Source organism: Anser brachyrhynchus (assembly GCF_964034855.1).
Source record: "Anser brachyrhynchus genome assembly, chromosome: 19".
NCBI lineage: Eukaryota > Metazoa > Chordata > Aves > Anseriformes > Anatidae > Anser > Anser brachyrhynchus.
Window position 1 is genome coordinate 2,798,474 of NC_137712.1, and position 21,963 is coordinate 2,820,436.

At 39.3% G+C, this 21,963-nt stretch overlaps 1 protein-coding gene across 2 annotated transcripts in view; it reads right to left on the minus strand.

Annotated features, from left to right (window-relative positions):
• The window catches only part of CNTRL (centriolin), a 40,275-nt gene that overhangs the window by 17,334 nt on the left and 978 nt on the right, over nt 1-21,963 (minus strand). Inside the window, exons 2-17 of one of the 2 annotated variants that reach the window (XM_080562009.1) lie at nt 20,971-21,226; nt 20,424-20,557; nt 19,763-19,893; nt 18,280-18,421; nt 17,621-17,807; nt 17,332-17,525; nt 15,463-15,582; nt 14,915-15,140; nt 14,366-14,475; nt 13,914-14,108; nt 4,946-5,099; nt 4,066-4,286; nt 3,225-3,401; nt 2,130-2,264; nt 964-1,109; nt 309-489 (exon numbers count right to left, since the gene is read on the minus strand). In XM_080562009.1, coding sequence (XP_080418135.1) covers nt 309-489; nt 964-1,109; nt 2,130-2,264; nt 3,225-3,401; nt 4,066-4,286; nt 4,946-5,099; nt 13,914-14,108; nt 14,366-14,475; nt 14,915-15,140; nt 15,463-15,582; nt 17,332-17,525; nt 17,621-17,807; nt 18,280-18,421; nt 19,763-19,893; nt 20,424-20,557; nt 20,971-21,193 — 2,676 coding nt within the window. In that variant the 5' untranslated portion in view covers nt 21,194-21,226. Of the gene's footprint in view, nt 1-308; nt 490-963; nt 1,110-2,129; nt 2,265-3,224; nt 3,402-4,065; nt 4,287-4,945; nt 5,100-13,913; nt 14,109-14,365; nt 14,476-14,914; nt 15,141-15,462; nt 15,583-16,421; nt 16,446-17,331; nt 17,526-17,620; nt 17,808-18,279; nt 18,422-19,762; nt 19,894-20,423; nt 20,558-20,970; nt 21,227-21,963 lie in introns of those variants that run through there. The other variant, XM_080562010.1, reaches the window with a different exon arrangement.

Genomic DNA, 21,963 nt, shown 5'->3' on the forward strand with positions numbered 1-21,963 from the left:
AATAGCAAAAGTTATGACCTGACATACACTTGTGTACACAAGGAAAAAAAAAAAATCAAAGCTCTAATAATGGTTAGTATTCCTGTGGGAATCATGAGTAACAGGTGTCCTGCTCTGATGTCAGCTGTTGAATTTGCTTCTGACTAGCACCTGTGCTCAGTTTACCTACTCGTAGTGAAACACTTCTCTGAAAGATGGAGGGAAACAAAGATACACCTGTAATGAAGCTTGATCCTTCAGCTGCAAGTTACATATTTTAGACTAAGTTCAAGTTTTCTTACTCTTGCCTTCGTAGTTTTGATACATGCCTGTCTATATTTTTCCTGTACATCTTCCAGTTTTTCCTGCTGGGATGCAATTTCTTCCTGCAGTTGTCTCTGTCTAACCCATGCTTTCTCTTTTTCCCTCTGTGCATCAGCAAGGATGTTATTAAATTCTTTCTGCAGATTTGCAAGGCTTTTCCCCAAAACATCATCTGAATTCCAACATCTGAAAGACAAATAAGCCAGGTTCCAAGACAGAAAACAGTGATTTTAAATTGCAATACCAGATACTGAAACAGTGAAACCTAGTACAATAGTACAAGTTGCAGACATCCAATGTAAATGAATTCAGGTGCGGTACTGAACAGGTTACACTGCACAAGACAGACCTCCACACCCAGCTCTGATTATTCTGTTCTTTGTTTATTCCCATTCTCTGTTGCTGGGGACAAAGGGTAAAAAAAAAAAAAGTTTGTTCTACCTCTTGCAGTGAAACCCAAGAGGAATGCATATTTCCCTCAGTAGTACAATTACTGAGCTCAGGTGATGCTCTCTTAATTAACCACAGGGTGCTAAATCTCATGTTTGAACTGCCCACGTGGTACTCAGCAGGACGCAGCGGATGTACGTTGTTGCTCTCATGTACTTACCAATTTAATGTGCACAAATCTAACACTGTTAATACTTTTATTTTACTCACTTAATCTCTCCTGCTCCTGTCTGAAGCTTTTCCTTGAGTTCATTTATACGAGCAAGGACTTCCTCGGGATGAATCAAGTTGCCAACTGCATGGCTTAGCTCATTCTGAAGATCTTTAAGCTGTTGTTTCAGGAGATTATTGTCTCCCTTAAAAAAAAAAAAACAAACACAAACATAATGAAAGAAATACATAAATTATTAATGCTTATTATTATTATAAAATTTGAATACCTAATTCTTTCTTTCTTTCCAAACAAAGAATCCAACATTTTTTTCCCCAATGTGAGCTGGACCAATATCAACAAAATGAGAACAAGCAAAAATTACAGTGCTAATATCTGGTGAGGATTGTTTATAAACTGGTGGTCCTTGTATCCTTTGAGGAGCATGTGAGATGGGAAAATGGGATCAAATGTATGCAAAGAAGAACTGAACCCAGACTTCCCACAATGAGCAAAACTGCTCTAATTGCACAGTTTGTTTTCTTTTTTTCTTAATTTTAAAAATTAAGGAGGCTCCTTTGCCAGTTATATTTTGATAATCTTGAACCCAGTGTACTACTCTTGCCTAAGAAAATCCCATTGACTTAGCCTTTCAGCAGCTTTAGGAAGAAGCACACTTAGTTTCTAATCCCAGGTAAGATGAGGCACTGATCTGTGACACTCTTTTAAATAGAGGTGTTTCTGAACATCAAGGAATTCATGAAATGCCTAGAAATTCAACAATCACAAGCTGTGTTGCCTATTGTACTTGGATGCCATTACTGTTTTGTGGTAACTGAATAAGCTTCCTCAGGATCACAGCTTTAAACAGATGAAATAAATTCTGCTTTAGGTATTGGACCAGTTTTTCTGCTGCACACAAAAAGTTACTTACGCATAGTGAATGAGGCTTGTGGGAAATAAAGATATATTTAAACAATCTATCAATTCCATTGCAATATAATAGAGCAGCTCTGAAATAATTTCAAATGTCCACAATAGATAAAAGACTATGGTGTAGGGTCTCTGGACAAGAAAATTAAAGGCAGTAAGAGTCATAAGTACTACCGAACTTCAAAACAAAATTTATAAGGAACTCCATAAAATTTTTTATCACTTTCCCCTAGTAGCAGTGGAAAAGCAGACTGCATATCAGGTAATTTGTTAAGGCAACAAAGTACCTCACCTGCAATTGTTTGAACTGAGTAAGCAGCTTGTAATTTTCTTGTTCCTTCTCTTCTACTAGTTGTGCTTTGGTCAGAGCATTCTCTAATGCTTGCCTTTCTTTTTCAAGTTCAGCTTGCAGAGCTGACAGTTCCATCTACAAACACAGAAAACCTCCAGATTAACAGCCCCACTCCCAGCCTGTCACGCAAATATGTAACAGCTGTATTTCTAAAAGAGTAACAGTATGACAACAGCCCCTAAGAAAACAACCATTGCCATATAACAGCTTATATTTCTTAAAACATCATCATCATGAGTGGTATAGCAAATTCTAATACAGACTTAATATGAGCATATCCTACCCATCAGGAAACTGACAGAATTACATTTGTCAGGGTTCTACAGACAGCTTCCAAGTTTTCCCTGAATCACCAAAACTAGAAGACTTGGAAGGGTTGGAGACAGAAGCACTTTGTGTTGAATTTTCATGTCCTCCTGCAATCTGGAACCTGCAGGTGGAATAAATCTTTCAAGAAGAAAGAAAGAAAGAAAAAAAGAGGCCACCACCACAAAATAAGTTCATTTCTGATGAATGGAAACTGAATCAAGATGGTAGTCACCATCCATTACTGTGTGTGAATCCAAATGAGGATCCCCAACAGGAAGATAAAATAGAAATGTACAAATTAAAGCATATATTGGTTTTCCCCATCAGAAAGCTATTACTTCATGTTTAAAAGAAAAAAAAAAGGCACTATAAATCTCAATTTCTACTAGAAAAAGCAACAGTGGCCACTTTCTCCTGCTACATTTCACAGTACTGCTTCAGTATTATTTCTTTGCCATGTGTACATCTCTTTCCAAAAAGATGCTGATAACTATTTTCCTTTGAATATGGTAAATAAACTCTACTGAGGCTACAAATACTTTGTACCTCTCTTCAATGTAAGGTTACAAGTCCTAGTGAACTGGTAACGTCCATTTCAGGACACATCTAAACCAACAACTTCTTGCAAAGGAATCAAGGTTGGAGACAAGGTATGGAGGTAAGGTTCCCCCCACACCACCAGCCCAGCTGATTATCACCTTGGCAGCAGTAGAGCTCTGTTCTTACCTGGCTAAGTTGTTTCAGTCTTTCCAATTCTTCCTTTTGCTGATTGGCTTCAATGTCTCTGTCTCTTAGCTGGGCTTCCAGTTCAGCCTCATAGGCACTGACATCCCCTTGTGCATCTCTAAGTGATTCGTTTATTTCTCGCTGCTCTTGAAGTGCACCTTCTAGCATTGCTATTTCCTGGAATTTTACATTAATTTCAGAAATATAGACACAGGAGAGAAAATTTCTTCAGAGTACATCGCCTCTCTTCCTCAGGAACTCAAAGTAACTGCTGTAAAGTCAAAATAGAGCCACTAACTCTAATCACCAAACACTTAAAATTTAATCCTAGATAGCACTACTATATATAAAGGTCAGGTCAATGATGCTACTGTGACAGACTTTGCATAAAGTATGCACACAAGTTGAAAAGGTGTAGCCTAAAGTGAAACGTGCCTCTGGTATTAAGGTTTACATAATACTTATCAGGATACTAAGACAGATCTTTAAGTAGCTGGATTACAGGACTGATGTAAGGTCCCTGGGCTAGTGTCCAGTTTTCACTAATGCAATTCACTATGACAGTGACTGCAAGTACATTTTCAGTAATGTTTGAGAGGTAGAGCCTGCATTTCTAAGAGATCTTCTGTAAATACCGATTTACTGTCTGCCTCTTGCTACTGGCTTGAAAGGCCCTGTTCTGTTCTTAATGTGCACGGGCACATCTGACTGAAGTTACACTACCAGAAAATAAATTTGTCCAGAGAACTATGTTTTGACATTTCTTATTTGATTGCTTGCTTAGTTTTAAGTTTACTCTTAGTAATCTGAACTTAGGAAGAAACATAGTACTAAGCCTTACTTTTTTCATGTTTTCTGCATCCATGGCAACTACTTCCAGGTTATTTCTTTCCTCCTGTAGGTCTGTCAATCTTTGCATCAAAGATTCTTTATCTTTCTGCAGCTCTTTACATTCATCATTGGCCTGTTTTGCTTGGCTTTTAACACTTTCCAGGTATTCCTGTAACCCAATGATGATGCTTTCTAAATCCCTTTTCAGTGCTTCATTAGTTGCTATTTGACCTGCAGAAATGCAAAATGAATTCAAAAATCGCAAAGACACCATGCTTACTTACAAAACACACAAAACTGCCATTCCTAATCTTAAACTGTTCACCTACTGGAATATGAAGTAAGAAGCAGCTAGAATTCAAGAAGAAAATGCCTGCGTTGTGTTTTTAAAGGCTAAGAGTTCCACTATTAGTGTACTAACCTGATAACTGGAAGAGCTTAAAAACCTGCATCCCACCCCAGCTTCCTTCTAAAATGGCATCTTTCTAAAAGATTTTTTTTGTTCATATTCTTTTCTGGGACATTTACTTTCACATAGATTATTATGTATACAAAATTGCAGATGACAAGGATACATTTAGTAATCAACAAACCACTCAGCTCAGACTTGATCAAGAGCCTTCCTGCCTCAACATTTTGATCCTGAACCCCAGAGCAACAAAGCACTTAGTCAATCAAAGCAGCTGTTTGCTCCTCCCACCTTCCGAAAAAAAAGAGAAGGGAAGAAAGAAAAACAAACACACATACACACTACATAGATCAGCTGGGAATAGTTTTTAACCTACACACTCCGTATTTCTTTGAAGCAAAGAAAAGCAGAACTGATTCCCCAATTCAATTACGATCTTATCCTAAATACAAGAAATACTGTAAGACAAGGAAAATATTACCATCGGTGAGCTGCTGCTCCAAGTCCTTGATTTCCTCAGTTTCCTTAGCAATCCTAGAGAGCATGTCATCCAGGCGACTCTCAAGCTGTTTGTAATGTTTGTTCATTACATCCAGCTGCTGTTCTTTACTTGCTTTTTGAGCTTTCATGTGAGCCTGTAAATTAGTTGGAAAGGTCAAGTGGGTCAATGTCAGCACCAATTAAAGAAGTCAACTCTCTATTTTACTCAGTTCTGCAGTGTCTCACTACCATTAGTGAAAGTCACTAGCACAACGGATCTTCTGGAGTTTGGTTTTATTTGTTTGTGTTCCTCTTTACTACCTCACAAAGAATCCCAGGTAGGCAAGTAATGTGTGGCAAACAGCATGATCAGGTACAGTTTCCCCCCTTGCCCAGGCATGATGAATCAGGCATGCATTTACAAGTTTGTATTCATGGCTGCTAGCTTTTTCCACACCTTTATTTTCTGCTATACTATTTCCTGTTTCATTCAAAAACTGACATGACTTTCCCCAGAAGCTTTATCCTGTCATCCTGCATTGCCTTCATGGTAGCCATGCTTCAGAACATGTCAGGTCATCACCTGAAGGAAAACACTGAACAACCAGCAAGCCATGCCAACTTTGTAGCTAAGGTTTACATAAAGCAAAATTGTTTTTGTTTTTCTGGGAAATACACCAATTCCACACTTCACACAGACTTTGACCAGGACTTCACACATTTAGGATAAATTTAACCGATTATTTCAATTGTATACAAAGCTAGACTATAGACATAAATAGTGCTACATGTTTTTCACTAGATGAAGTTACCTACAACTTAAATAACAAAAAACTTGGAAAAGTATGTAATTTACGCTGCCATGATAGCCAGCACCTTTCCTCTTAGTACTCAAAAAAGAAATAGAGCTCACAGTAGGACTTTTAAAAACATACTCTCAGAAAAATCACTTATAGAAGTAACTTTATAACAAAGTGTTAGCGTAGCAACCACATAACCACCAAGTGATTATATGAAGGTGCTTTATTCAGCGCTGGAAGCCGGGGCAGGTGCCCAAATCTGGCTTCAAGTCCCGTTACTTCCCAGCCGTTATTTATACATACAATATTGCGTCAGGTATACATATTCATTACAGGTTGCAACATCAGCCTCGCTTTTCATTCTAATTAGCTCCCCTCCCCTTTGCACATGCGTGGCGCACTCTGGTGGTCGTCCAGGTGGTCGTCCAGATGAAGTAAGGAGTCTTCCTCTCCGCTAAACTCTTTCACCTTTCTCACTCGACGCATGCTCCCTCCGCTCCTTGGTTCTGCTTCAACTCATTTCATCATCTCCAGGCCCTTATCCAAGGTCAGGTTGTACCTATTCCCTTCCAGGGTTCCCCTTCAACGATTCTTTTGATTGTTCAATGTACTCCCTAAGTTTCCAGTATACATAGATTACTTGATAATGTAAGTACATTTAATAATATTTAATTATACCGTATGATCCATCACCTGAGAAACATTAATAGAACATCCATTCGATTCTCCCCAACACTAACATTTCCCCCCTTTGAAAATACTTCACTCACACCAAGAGCAAGTATTTTCATTACTATTAAAACATAATTATATACATCCTGTTTACCGGTAACATGCATATTCGGGTTCGGTTCAGGAGACTCATAAGGTTTTCCATACATGATTTCATAGGGACTTACTGACATCCCACTTCTTGGCTTTATTCTAATTCTTAGCAAAGCTATCGGTAAGGCCTGTGGCCACTGTATCTTAGCCTCCTGACAGATTTTGCTTAATTGTCCTTTTAAAGTTTGGTTCATCCTCTCTACCTGACCACTAGATTGAGGCCTCCATGGGGTATGTAAGTTCCAGGTAATTCCCACTAACCTACTAACCTCCTTAACCACACTGGCAATGAAATGTGGTCCCCTGTCTGAAGAAATACCCAACGGTACACCAAATCTAGGGATTATTTCCCGTAGTAACCATTTTACCGTTTCCTTTGCTTGGTTGGTGCGACAGGGAAGGGCCTCCGGCCATCCTGAAAAAGTATCAACCCCTACCAATAGGTATTTATAACCTCTTGCTTTAGGCAGTTCTACGAAGTCTATTTGCCAGTAATCTCCAGGCTCTATCCCAGCTCTAGTTCTTCCCATCTCAGCATGTTTCCTTGCTACCGGGTTATTCTTTAAGCAAAGCTCACATTTTGACATTACTGACTTTGCCATTGTTAACATGTGTACCGAGATGACACCTCGTTTCAAATAGGTTACCATTGCTCCTGCACCCCAGTGACATTCATTATGTTTTATTTGTAAGATTTCTCGCATTACTATAGGAGGCACTATGAGTTGTCCTGTCGTAGTCACATACCATCCGTCAGGATTCTTCTGGGCCTTCATCAAATTTGCAAGTCTCTCATCTTCTGCTGAATACTTTGGGTTTTTAGGTAATTTGAAACAAGAGAGGCCTACCTTCGATGGAATTAGAGCCATTACTTTCCGTACTTCACGCGCGACCTTCCGGGCCGTCAAATCTGCCAATCTGTTACCTTCTGCAATCTCTGACATCCCTCCTTGATGAGCTTTACAATGCATTATGGCCACCTGTTGGGGTTTCTGTACAGCTGTTATTAATTTTAATATTTCTTCCTGATATTTTATATTAGTCCCTTATGAGGATAGCATTCCCCTTTCTTTCCATAATGCCCCATGTACGTGGACTACCCCGAATGCATATTTTGAATCTGTCCAAATATTCACATTCTTACCCTCGCTTAGTTCCAGGGCCCGCGTCAGGGCGACTATTTCTGCTCGTTGGGCTGAAGTCCCCGGAGGTAGGGAATTTGCCTCGATCACTACCTTTGATGTAGTTACTGCATATCCTGCATAACGAGTCCCATTTTCCACAAAGCTGCTTCCATCCGTGAAAAGTTCCCAATCTGGTCTCTCCAGAGGCTGATCTTTTAAGTCTGTTCTGCTGGCATAGGTATGTTCGATGATCTCCACGCAATCATGACTGAGGTCTCCTTCCTCCGTAGTTGTTCCTAGAAACACTGCTGGGTTCAATAGGTTAGTAGTTCTTAAGATTACATCATCTTGCTCAGTTAATATAGCTTGATATTTCATCATTCGGCTGGGCGATAGCCAATGGCCCCCCTTTTGCTCCAATACCGTAGTCACCATATGTGGCACGAACACTTCAATTTGTTTCCCTAATGTGAGCTTCCTGGCTTCCTGTATTAAAAGGACTGTGGCTGCCACGGCCCTTAAACACGAGGGCCATCCGGCGCTTACCGCATCCAATTGTTTAGAAAAATACCCCACAGGTCTTTTCCAGCTCCCAAGTCGCTGGGTCAGTACTCCTAATGCCAGTCGTTGTCTCTCATGCACAAACAGCTGAAAGTCCTTTGATAAGTCCGGCAAGCCCAAGGCAGGCGCCTTTATCAGGGCTTCTTTTAATTTCTTAAAGGCCTCTTGTTGTGGCTTTCCCCAGGTAAATGTACAGGCCTTTTGGGTTTCATAGAGGGGCTTTGCTATGAGTCCATAGTCCATTACCCACAGTCTACACCACCCGGCCATACCTAGGAAAGCCCGTAGTTCGTGCAGATTTCGCGGCTCGGGGATTTCACAAATAGCTTGTATTCGGTTAACTCCCAATTTTCTTTGTCCTTGAGAAATTTCACATCCCAAATAAATTACTGTTGTGCACGCGATTTGTGCCTTTTGTTTAGAAACCTTGTACCCATTTAGTCCCAATTGATTCAAAATATCAACAGTTACCTGAATACATTCTGACTCTCCTTCGGTAGCTATTAATATATCGTCCACATATTGTAACAGCAGGTATCGATCCTTTGGTACCTGAATTTGTCCTTGGTTAATCCAGTCTTCTATTTCTTTAGCTAGTTGACTGCCGAAGAGGGTCGGGCTATTCTTGAATCCTTGAGGCAATCTTGTCCAGGTCAGTTGCATCTTTCGTCCGTTCCGTGGACTTTCCCATTCAAAAGCAAAAAGTTTTCTACTATCCTTGTCAATGGGTATGCAGAAGAAGGCATCTTTTAAATCAATTACAGTAAACCACTTATATTTTTCTTTTACAGATGTTAACAATGTATAAGGATTAGCCACCACTGGGTGAATATCTTTTGTTATTTCGTTTATTGCCCTAAGGTCCTGCACTAGCCTGTATTCCCCATTAGGTTTCTTTACTGGGAAAATTGGGGTATTATATTCAGATTTGCATTCCTCCAAAATGTGGTAGCTAAGAAATTTATCTATAATCTTTACTATTCCTAGCCTAGCTTCTAGCTTCAATGGGTACTGTTTAATCCGTACCGGTCGGGCCCCTTCCTTAAGTTCAATTTTTACTGGCTGGGCTACTTTTGATTTTCCAGGCACGTCCGTTTCCCAAATTGCAGGCATTACTGCACTTTCTACCTCTTTTGGGATATGAGGAACAGCCTTCTCTTTAATCATTAATATTTGTCCCACTTTTGATTCCGGGATTCTCATAATCAATTCTCCATCTTCAAACATTATAGTTTAGTTAGCAAATCCCGTCCCAAAAGAGGAATAGGGCATTCTGGTACATATAAAAATTCATGCGTAATTTCTTTACCTCCAAACTGTAAATCAAGGGGTTGTAAGAACGGCCGTATTTCCTCCTTCCCGGTGGCACCTACAATAGTAGTTTTCCTTTCCCCTATCTTACCACTTAATCTATTGAGTACTGAATATGTGGCCCCTGTATCAATCAAAAATTTTACTTCCTTATTTCCTATTTGAATTTTTACCAAGGGCTCTTTAGTTTCTTTCAATCTCTCTAAAAAGGCGGAAGGTGATTCCGCTTTTTCTTGCCTGACATTATACAATTTTGACCCATTTATGGTCCGGGGCATAGCATTCTGTACCCCGACTTGTACCCAATCTTGATATCTCTTCAGCCTCCTTATTCCATCCCCTGTGTTATAATCCCATTGGGGATCCTCAGTGGGGAAGTTTTGATCTAGATTTCCAAGCACTAATCCATTTCATATATCTTCTCGGGCTCTCTCTCTGGCTGCCCGCAATACCATGTAATCCATCAAAGTATCCAGGATCACCTGGAGATCATCCCAATCGGGATTTTGGGTTTTAATTATCATTTTCATTATCCTAGCTACTTTATCTGGGTTTTCCCTGTAGGTGCCGGCTGCTTGCTTCCATATCATTAAATCCCCAGCTGAAAAAGGCACCTTGACATATACCGGTCCTTCTGTCCCCACTCCTTGCCTGAGGGGAGCGATTATTTTCCCTCCCTGTTCATTTATAGTTTCTCCTGCCCTTCGCTGTTGCCGGGTCCTATGTGACACGGGGAGACTAAAATCGGGGATTCTCCATCACTACTGCTATCTTCCTTTTCTCTTTTCCCTCCCTGTCCTGGCTCTTCCGGCGGAGCCGACGGCGCAACTTCCAGATCAATATTTCCATTATTATATTATTATATTATATTATTATATTATTATATACATTATTATATTATTATATTATATTATTTCCCATAATACTTATTATTCTCTATTGCCTGATGCTGTATACAGCGTCCCTCCTTAGTACATGCACAACAACGTTCCTCAGTTGAAACTTCAAGCACCATTATTCCACAAGCATGCTGCCATTCAGGCTTTCGGCGCAAATAAAAGAATAATTCCACATACGGCAGTTCATCATATTTTCCTTCCCGCTTACAAAATAGCATCAATTGTAAAATTGTATTATATTGCAATGTCCCATTCTCAGGCCAAGTTTCTTGGTCCTCTAGTTTATACTGTGGCCACCAAATGTTACAATAATCAATCAGCTTTCCTTTCCGCATTTCTTGACCAAAACCTCCCTCTTTCCAGTGTGCTAGCAAACACCCCAGCGGGGATGTCCGCGGGATAGGTACATCTTTTCCCAGAATTTCTTTAATCTTTTTCATTTTGAGCTTATAATACGGACCCAAAAGCTGCCGGAGCAGCAATACACTCTCCCGGAAGCTGCCGGAGCAGCAACACACTCTCCCGAAAGCTGCCGGAGCAACAACACACTCTCCCGAAAGCTGCTGGAGCAACAACACACTCTCCCGAAAGCTGCCGGAGCAACAACACACTCTCCCGAAAGCTGCAGCAACACACTCTCCCGAAAGCTGCAGCAACACACTCTCCCGAAAGCTGCCGGAGCAACAACACACTCTCCCGAAAGCTGCAGCAACACACTCTCCCGAAAGCTGCAGCAACACACTCTCCCGAAAGCTGCCGGAGCAACAACACACTCTCCCGAAAGCTGCTGGAGCAACAACACACTCTCCCGAAAGCTGCAGCAACACACTCTCCCGAAAGCTGCAGCAACACACTCTCCCGAAAGCTGCCGGAGCAGCAACACACTCTCCCGAAAGCTGCCGGAGCAGCAACAGCACACTTTCCAGAAGCTGCCGGAGCAGCAGTGTGCTTTCCCAAAAGCTGCCGGAGCAGCAGCGTGCTTTCGCAAAAGCTGCCGGAGCAGCAGCAGCACGCTTTCTACATACCAATAATACCTGGTGCTGACCCTTCAGCACAAACCAATACAGTTACCAATGCCGAACCTGCAGAGCTTTCGCTCTGTCTAACGGACGGCGCCTAGGCTTACCCCGGGAGCTCCCTGCCCAACCGAGCGTGGCTTTCGCCGCGTCTGACCGGCAGGCTTTCTCAACCAAATCGGTACCGAATACCCAAAGTTGAAAGCACCTTTGCTTACCACTCCAGTGGTACGTCGTGAGCAGCGGAGGTCGGTCGTGGTCGACTGCTCCCCGAGAATCCCTCGGTGCCGGCTGGAGCGAAACCGAGACACGATCCGCCTCAGCAGTGCCCACGCTGTCCCATCTGGGTCGCCAAAATGTTAGCGTAGCAACCACATAACCACCAAGTGATTATATGAAGGTGCTTTATTCAGCGCTGGAAGCCGGGGCAGGTGCCCAAATCTGGCTTCAAGTCCCGTTACTTCCCAGCCGTTATTTATACATACAATATTGCGTCAGGTATACATATTCATTACAGGTTGCAACATCAGCCTCGCTTTTCATTCTAATTAGCTCCCCTCCCCTTTGCACATGCGTGGCGCACTCTGGTGGTCGTCCAGGTGGTCGTCCAGATGAAGTAAGGAGTCTTCCTCTCCGCTAAACTCTTTCACCTTTCTCACTCGACGCATGCTCCCTCCGCTCCTTGGTTCTGCTTCAACTCATTTCATCATCTCCAGGCCCTTATCCAAGGTCAGGTTGTACCTATTCCCTTCCAGGGTTCCCCTTCAACGATTCTTTTGATTGTTCAATGTACTCCCTAAGTTTCCAGTATACATAGATTACTTGATAATGTAAGTACATTTAATAATATTTAATTATACCGTATGATCCATCACCTGAGAAACATTAATAGAACATCCATTCGATTCTCCCCAACACTAACAAAAGCACTTGGTAAAAAAAATGTATTTTCCCAATTTTAACGTATTAAAATATGAACGTTAGAAGTAGCTTATCGAATTAATACAGTTCAGCCTGCCACCTGTTAAAACCAAACTAACGTCCAGCTTTCAAAAGCGAGATTTCAGCAAGTAAAACGGGCGGCGAGGCGCCGCTGCTGAGTCACTTGGCCGCAGCTGCAGACCGCCCCGCGAGCCCCGTTTGAAAAACAACAAGCACTTACACACAGCTCGCCCTTTGTCTGCTGCCTCCGCGGCAGGAACACGACGCCGCACCCCGGGGCTCGCTCCCTCAGCCGGGCGGCACCGAGCACGGCGGGGCTGAGCCCGCAGAGCCCTCAGCGCGGGGCGGCCCGGGGGGGGACGGGCGGGCCCTGCCGCCGCTGAGGCGATTGGGCGGCCGCGGTCCCCGCGCCCTGACTGGAAGCGGGCGGCGGCCCGAGGGGCCGGGCGGCTCCCGGGGAGGGCCGGGCCGAGGGGCCCGCAGCACGGGCCGCCCTCCCGTTACCCGGCCGCGGGGGGGAGAGGCGCGGATTTCGAAAGCTGGAGACGGGAGCAAAGCCTCCAAGTTCTTCCTTTGCATGCCTAAAAGCCTCAAGCTGGCCGGGAAAAGCTCTCATTTTAAAAGACAAGCGCTTTTTTTTTTTTTAATATTAAAATTAATTTTAATTTAATAGTTTCATAAATGTTTACTGTGTCTGAAAACAGTAAATGGCTCAGAAATCAGAGTCTTGCTTCCATAGAGATGGAAAAAGATGCTAGAGCTCTTGGCACACCCTTGTGACCTTGAGACCTTGTTGAATCTATCAGTAACAACAGAAGCACCTACAACAGCTGAGGAAGGTTATTAGTCCCCGCCAAAAGGGCATGATAAATCTTTTCAGAATTAGAACTATTTATTGAAAGTTGATTATAGTTTTGGATACCAGACTGTTGCAGAAAGCCACAGCTGTTGCTGCCTGGAATATCAATACAAGCTGTCACCACTCCAGCCAGGTCAGCTTCATCTGCCCCTCCAGATATGTTTTCTAGGCCTGCCGCTTGCTAGCCCACTTTAGTGCCAATGCAAGAGCTCTCAGACAAAGCAGGACTTCAGCTACACACCTACAGCAGTTACACAGACCTTTCTAAAGCTTTAAGGCCATATTCTGTGAAGAGATGTGTGACTTCTCTTACAAAGAAATTCTCTCCTTCCAAGGCTCCGCACAGCATGTTTTTGCAAAGCATAAAGATCTAGTTCTTAACATGATGTGCAGCAGCTACATTGAAAATCGGTTGCACAAGTCTTTTATAATCTTAAAAAAAAATTGAGTTGTACATTTGAGTAACAGTGAAAGCAGAGTCCTAATTGCTAAAGAAATTGCTAAATGGCAAAATAATGTCTATTTCATTAATTATATAACTGAATGGTAATCAGTTAAAATGGCCTTTACTACATTTCTCAGTACATGAATATACGTAGTAGATAAAAATTCAAGATTTTGGTTTTACTCACGTGTCTTGGATCTTTATGATTTACAGAAGCAAGAGAACTCTGCAAGTCTTCAAGCTCTTTCTGCTTTTTCCCTATTTCTCTTTTCTGTTTCTCCATTTGTTTTTCCAGTTCTAAAGCTTCGTTGCGTAGCTGATGCAGGATTTGTATCTTTTCACTCAACTGCTGCTCCAGACCTTCCTTGTTGGCCTGTGAGATCTGGAGACAGCATTAGGAGGTTGGGTAAAACAAACTGGAAATATGACTTTTTAAAGTGTTGTCAATCAGTTAAATCAGACTGGTAGTTTAGCTTAACAGGTTGTCTAAATATGACCTACTCATTATTTTGAATCCTCATTGTACACACATACATGACCCATTTAAAAAAGAATGGGGAGAAAAACACTGCTGTTTTCTACATAAACACAGTTGCAAACACTTTCAAATGCTAACCACTTAGCAAGTCCTTTGCGTACCTTTTTCTGAGCCAGAGCATCCTCCAGTTGTCTCAGTTCCCCTGTTACTTTCAGAACTCGTTGCTCTGCATTTCCTATTGCACCTTGCAGTTCTTCTAATCTTCTCTGTGCTGTAACCCAAAAAAAGTATTAATATTCCATACAACATTGATACACATTTTCTATTAACATGTTAATCAGAAAACACTTCCTTAAACAGGGATAATCAAAGCTGATATACTATGATTTCTCAAAGAAAAAAAAAAAGTCTAACAAGCTTTTAATGTGATTGATACAATTAAATTGATGCATCAGATATGAGACGTGTCCAACATTCTCTTTTCTATATTAAAATTTAATCTTTTCATAATTAATTATCATAAAATAATAGCAAAAAATTGTTACGATTTTGACCCAAAAGACATAAAGGACATGGCTGAGAAGTTACAGCAATTACATCCTTTGACACTGTTATCATTCTCATGTCAAATCTGTGCCAAAAGTTTCATCAGTGGAATAAACATTGCTACATGTATTTTATTTTTATTTCATAAAAAATAAAGCTTTTACCTGAATTAATCTTTTTCTCTTTATCCTCCAACTGTTCATCTAGAGTTTGAAACTGCAGTTTCAGCTGAGATTTCCTACACAAATCATCTTCGTCTAGTTGCATTCTTCCACTCTCCATCTGCTGAGCTTTGTTAGCAATATAGCCTTCTCTTATGAACATATTTCTTTTATATCTGGCCTTACCAATGTATGGGCTTTCACCAGGTACGTTATCAAGTTCAATATCCTGAAATGTATAAATCAGTTACATATAAATGTTACGTCATTTATACATCTATCTCAGAAACATCTCAGACTCCCCTCATGCAGGCATCTTTACAAAGATCATTTTAATTTTGAAAGTGACTAATATTCAACACATTAAATAACACACAATTTAGATCAAATCATGTAACATGATTTTAAAATGAGATTTTTTATAACTAATAACTCTTTATAGAGCAGAATATATTAGAATTATAGAAAAGCTATAAAGCTTGATATCTTCTGAACAACTGAAAAGCCAAGAGAAAAAGGAATGAAGAAACCCGTTATTTTAAAATTATTACCTCTGATGGAAAATAACTTAATGGCTCAAATTTTGCATCAATCTTATAAAACGCCAGTTCCTGCTCCAATTCATACTGCTTCTGGCAAGCTCGGGTTAGCTCCATTGTTTTCTGCTTTAGCTAATAAATCAGTAAGCAAAGTAAGTTGATTTCAATCAAGTGTCATCATTATCACGTACATTTCAATTCAGAATAGAGGATGGCAAAGACATCAACTTCAAAACAAAGTTCACATTAGAGAAAGGTAAGATGGTATATTTAGGGTCAAGAATATCACAAAGTACAACTTCATTACAAGATACAACATGACAACTAAGATTAGACAAGAATCCCACAACATAACACAAATGATCACATGAAAGGCCTCTTAAGTTTATGTGCAGAGGTTTGAAAGTAAGTTTTTCACTAACTTTGGAAAAAAAATAATTTGGGTACAATTCTTTTGAAAAATCTATGCCACATACTGAATATATTTACTGCTACAAATGAGCAATGAGAACTCATTCCTAGCAGTCTTTGTAAAAGGAAAAAAAACAGTTCTCAATTATCAAGTGTATAAAGTCCATACTTAACCTTGTGCTAGTTGGGTGTTTTGTGTTTTTTGTTTGTTTCTTTGTTTTTTAAAAAAAAGGTCCGTCATGTGATTCCTTTTTAAACCAACTTTTCATGCTGAATACCTGAGGGAGAACATGCAGCAAGACTCCAATACACAGTGGAAAGCAAAACTAATGGAGGAAAAGAAATAGAATAGACTGGAATAAAGGAAAGGGTTAAAGAAAGATTTTTAAAAAACAACATATGTCATGCAAAAAATAACTGCTTAAGAAGAAAAAAACTGTACCCCAAAACACTGAATGCAGTGTCACTGGAACACTTTATACGATGTTCCTACTTTATTAACATGCAAAAAGTTCTAGAAATGAAAATAACCACGCAACTCAGGAGCACAGGGGGGCTACCTTCAGTGAGGAATAAAGGCTCTGCGGAAAGGGAACTGTGACAAATCAATACACCAGCTAAAGGAAGAAAGAAGCGAGCAAAGTTTGTCATCCAGAGGGTAAGAGTGGGTTAAGCTGCAAACTATCTGCTGCTAAATCTCACTATACAGAAAACTACATTTTAGAAATAGGCTGCTGGTTAGCGTGTTCACAAAAGAAACAGCTCAATAAATATTAGCAATAGAGAATCTGAAGGATAAAATTGTAGAGGACAAGTTTAACAAGTAAGATTAAAAGCCAAATATTAGGCAAGTCATTCACAACTGAGCACTCTTAAATCAACAGGACTTTTTCCAGGGCCCCTGTACGAGCCTTGCATTTTATAGCTACCAATGAAAGACATTTATTATGCATAAGATTTTAGGATGATGTAAAGAAAGTACAAGCAAACTAATGGGCATTACCTGAAATAATAATCATCAAGTGGTTATTACTGGCATGCAACATGTATGCCTTATACCTTGTTCTTATAAAAGTATTTAATCTTTTTCCCTTATTACAGCAGCATTTTGAAGTCTGAACAACACAGGCGATTTACTATGTCAACAATTTAGCAGCTAGAGGATGCTTAACCTTTCATCAATTGAAAAAGAATTAAAGAAAAAAATGACTACAGGCCAAAAAATAGTTACTATAAACTATAAATTACGAGATTGATACTGACTGCTTGTTCAATATACTTACTTTTTCCACAAAAAGAATATCAAAGACATTCTATAAAAAGTTGAAGGGTCATTACTTTTGTCTCCCAAAATACTGACTTCTCTTGATCTTTAACATAAATCTACAGCCATTTGAACTCTCCCATTGACACCTATTTCTGACAACAAAACTATTCCAAATATATACTTAGTGCAAGTGATTACCTTACCAATTCATTTTTGGTGTCCACGTCCCTTTGTAGATCTTCATAGCTTTGCTTCTGCTGCAAAGTCTTTTCTTTCAGTGATCTGTTGACTTCATCTTGATGGTGAAGTTGTTCAAGCACTTTGGACTGGTTAAGCTTAAGGTTCTCCATCTCCTTTACTGTGTTTTCCAACTCTCTTTCTAATTTTTCTATCTCTTCTGAAAAATGAAGCAAAAAAAATTTTACGATAGAAATCTTTTCCAGCTAAACTTGTTTGGTGTCATTCACTACACTTCTATCATAGCTTTATTACCTAAATTAAACCTCTTTAAAGCTTCCTGCCTGTCATTATTTGTCACTGTCTGTCCATCCAAGTTTTCCAGCGCTCTCAAGTGGAATATGGTGTACAAGCGGTAGTGAGGCAGACTTGCAACTGGATTATCAGCAAGGCATAGAGAAGTCAGATCTTGTAGAGGCTTTAGTTTAGCTATATCATGAAGCTAGATCAAAGACAAATGGTACAATGATTAGACATCCTTCCAAGAACAATTGAACTGAATTAACTGAATTTCTGATTGTAGAAAATGTTATATGTTAGATCTATATCATCCATTTTGGTATTTATGATAAACTGGAAGCTCTAAAAACCTACCAAAATACACAGTACTATGACTAAAGTAAGTTCCTAAAATCAAATTTCTTCCTCCATGAAAAAAATACCACTGCAAAGAGAACAAATGTCATCAAGCTTGACCTTGCAATGTCAAAGATCACAGGGTCTATGGATATACACAACCTTCCATTCTCCCAGACTAGTTCATGAGACAAGTGAACTTTTATCGTGTGGAATACTCAAGTCTGGTTTCTTTCTCCCCCTAAATACCATGACTCCTTTAGAAACTGTATTATTAAGTAAATTCATTTCATAGACACCCTCTTGTAGATGCAAAACATGGAAATTAAGTCACTTACTGATGATACTTTATTCTGTTTCAAATTAAGGATGCGCAGGGATCTCAGTTTCTTTCCTACCCACACAGGAATATGTTCAATTTCATTCCCTGCAAGGTTCATCTTTTGTAGATTATGCATATGTTCTATGCCTTCAATCTTACTGAAAATAAGAAGAAAAGCATAACTCATCGTGATGCATACCAAATTTACAGTGCAATTGAGGCATTACGGACAAACTACAGCAAAATCTTTCTCAACTAATTGCCATTCAAAGAATAGCAAAAAACAGTTGCTTGCTGCAATGGTCTGACAAATTAAATGAAATTACACCAGCTTACCTTCAAGTGCTATGCTAAGGCCAAAAAAAAAAAACGGGCAAGAATTTGTTGGTGGCAAAACCTTAACTTTTACACCTCTTCCTTACAACATTAAAAACATTATTTGAATGTGGGACAATAACATTTTAGTATACAAATCTTGCTCTTTTTCTTCTGAGAATGTCATTGCACACTTATGCAACACTGCTGAACCAAAATAAAAGGGTTTATTTTTTTTCTCCAGACAAAAGCAAGAATCAACTGTAAACTTAGAGTGTACAGAACTACATTTTTTAGTAGTACACTTAACCACTAACAAGGAAAATATACTGAGTTTTAATTTCCTTGGGTGTTGATCTAAAGATAAATGTCATAACAAATTAGGGTTGAACGTGCTCTTGTTGCTCTGCTAATTTTTGAGTAGAAACCAATTGTACATAATTAAAATCTGAAAATGTACAGTGCTAGCTAAAAGCTACTATGACCTTTTCAATTCCTGTTAAGTGAGGAAGTTGTGTGAATGCAATCTGTAGAAATGCTAGTGTCTTGCTTACTTAATATTGTTAACTTCTCTACTGAAATTGCAACTTCTCTACTGCAAAGTCAGTCATGTAAAGATCATAATTCACTAATAAAAAAAATTACAGGAAACAAAGATGTTTGCTATTGCTTGAACCATGACTCTTCCGAATTTTTTACGCTATTCAGAAAAGATACTAGACTCCTGAAACAGTGAAAGTGAAAAAACAATTTAGTGAGTTTACAGCCTGCCTGATCAGGTCCATTCAGCTTCCTCTTCTAAAGGAAAAACTTCCTGTACTATGGGTAACAATATACAGTACAAGTTTAATTAAATTGGGATATTGTATGCTCTTCGTTATGGTATCTGGAAACTTGTATTTCTTGCTTGGTTTCCTAGGAAAACATTTTTAACTGAAGCCTTGGTAAATTAACAGCACTTCCCAGAACTATTTCTCCTTCAAATACCTTTCTGAGGATATTTCATAGGAACTTGCGATTTTTAATAAGAGCTCACCAAAGCATTATGGTCTTGCCATCCACAGATGGGAAATTCAGTTTAACTTTTCACACTTCAGAGATCTCATTTAAACTATAAGAGAATGACAGCTTTAATAGTTTTGGTAAGATATGATGAGATTAAATGATTAAGTGTTTCTGCTTACCTGATTTTGTTGCAAGACAAATTGAGCTCACGCAACTTCAACAGTTTATCCAACTTTTCAATCTTCTCTATTTGGTTGTTGCTAAGATTTAGTGTCTCTAGTTTAGAGCACTTTTCCAAATTTTCTATATACTAAAGAACAGAAAACATGTGACTTAGCATTGCACTTTACTTCTTTAAATGAGAAAGGCAGATTTCCATTTTTACCAAACACATTCATTAAAAAAATGCAAAGTATTTCTAACATGTTATTAATCACTTTCATTGTTGCACCCTCTTTTAACTAACAGCCTTCCATAGTGTTGGAGGAGTAAAACTAGATTTTAAGTTTGCAGTGGACCAATCTACACAAAAGGGAATTTGCTATAAAGAACCCCGAATAAAATAGCAGCACAATCCAAAAATTAAGAAGTTTACACAGTGTTCTCAACTTTATTCAAATTGATTCATGGTTTCTTCTTTTGCACAAGTCTCCATTGACCTTCTCTCTATATATACATATTTTTTATTTTTACAGAAGCTTCTACAGAACTATGCTAACATAATTAGAATACAAAGGTCTTTTTTTAAGTGGATATAAACAATTATTTTTTATATATATATACACACATATATATCAAAATGTACTTTGGTTTTATTAACAGTTATTTTCAATAACTTACCTTAAATTTCTTGTCCCCATCCTTTGGGGATGAAAGGTTGAGTGAGCTTATACATGCCAAATTTTCCTGTTTTGACAGGACTTTTATGAGGGGTTCTGTGATGTACTTAACTCCTGGACTAACACCATTTTCATCTGAAATTAAACAAAGAAACTACCTTCAGTGGTGAAACAATTTGTAACCTTTACATTCATCTTCTACTTCACCCTGAATACAGGGAAGGCATTGAAAATTATTCTCCCCCATATGGGATGAGAAGAAACAGCACACCAGATGCATTTACAGGAAATGACGCGTTAGCATAAGCGGGTATATTCTTTCAAAAAAGGCACAGTATGTTCCTCCCTTTTTTAGTATTCTCCGCTGGTGCATTATTCTATACAGCTTTCACTGCTATCATTTACACATTTGAGTACCAAGAGTTGAAAGCAAATTTCTCACATTTCTTTCCAGCAGATCATAGATCTTTAATCACAGAGTTGACAGAACATTGGCCTTTTGTGGTTTTATTGTGTACTTTTACACCAGCAGTTTTTTTATACATTACCTTCATGAAACTTATTTTCAAGAGCAGCTTCTACATTTTTTGCTGTAATATCAAGTTGCTGATTCCTCTGCTCCCTGTTTTTGTGAGCAGATGGAGACGTCTGTTGGCTACGAGGAGATGGTGATCTGGTGCTTGAACCAACAGAAGACATTGGACTAGGTGTCCGAGAAGATGGCATCTGTGTTTTTCCACATAATGCTTTTTTTATGTAGCTTTTCTTCATTGCCAAAAATATAGAATATCATATGACCAATATCTGGAAGGAAAAAAATAAATGTAATTCTCTATGTAAGTCAAAACTCTTAATGGTTTGCTTTCCAACAAAGGTGCTAAAGAAGTATGTTGTTGAAGGATTTTAGGTGCTTGTTGTTTAAGTATCTGTGCCTAATGGCACAATTTATTGCTTTAGATGATACACAGTTTGAGACATCACAGAGGTGATATTTGAAAAATTGTCTTTTTAGCATAGGAAATATTTCCAGCAATAATAGGGTGCCAAAAATATATTTAAACCAATTCTCCAGCGGGTGACAGCTTCCATTTTTCATGGGCCAACGCATATCTGGAGGAATGTTATAGCTGTATACTTATGCCACTCTAAAGCACAATGCTAGGAACTGTGCTGAACTGCTTTCTGTTTTGCAGCTCATCTTGGTAACTTTGGCATGTAATTTATGGCTTACGCAAAGTCTGGAGACACTCACAACTCAGGCTAACATAGTTGGCAGAGGACAGAAAGACAGGATGAGGATCCCAAGTGCTTTTACGGAGGCTAGAAATCATCCACTTTGTAGCTAAAAGAGCAGTTACAAGCAAAAGGGGGAAGAAAAAAAAAAAAGGAAGTAAAAAATAAATAAATAAGTATCAGTCTAACACTGGCACAGTGTCCCCTTTCTGCAACAAATTATTCTGTGACTGAGTGGGAAGTTCCAGAGAATTGTTAATGGCAGCTTCCACCGATGACGAATGTGGTTTCCCTACGGGTAAGCGCAG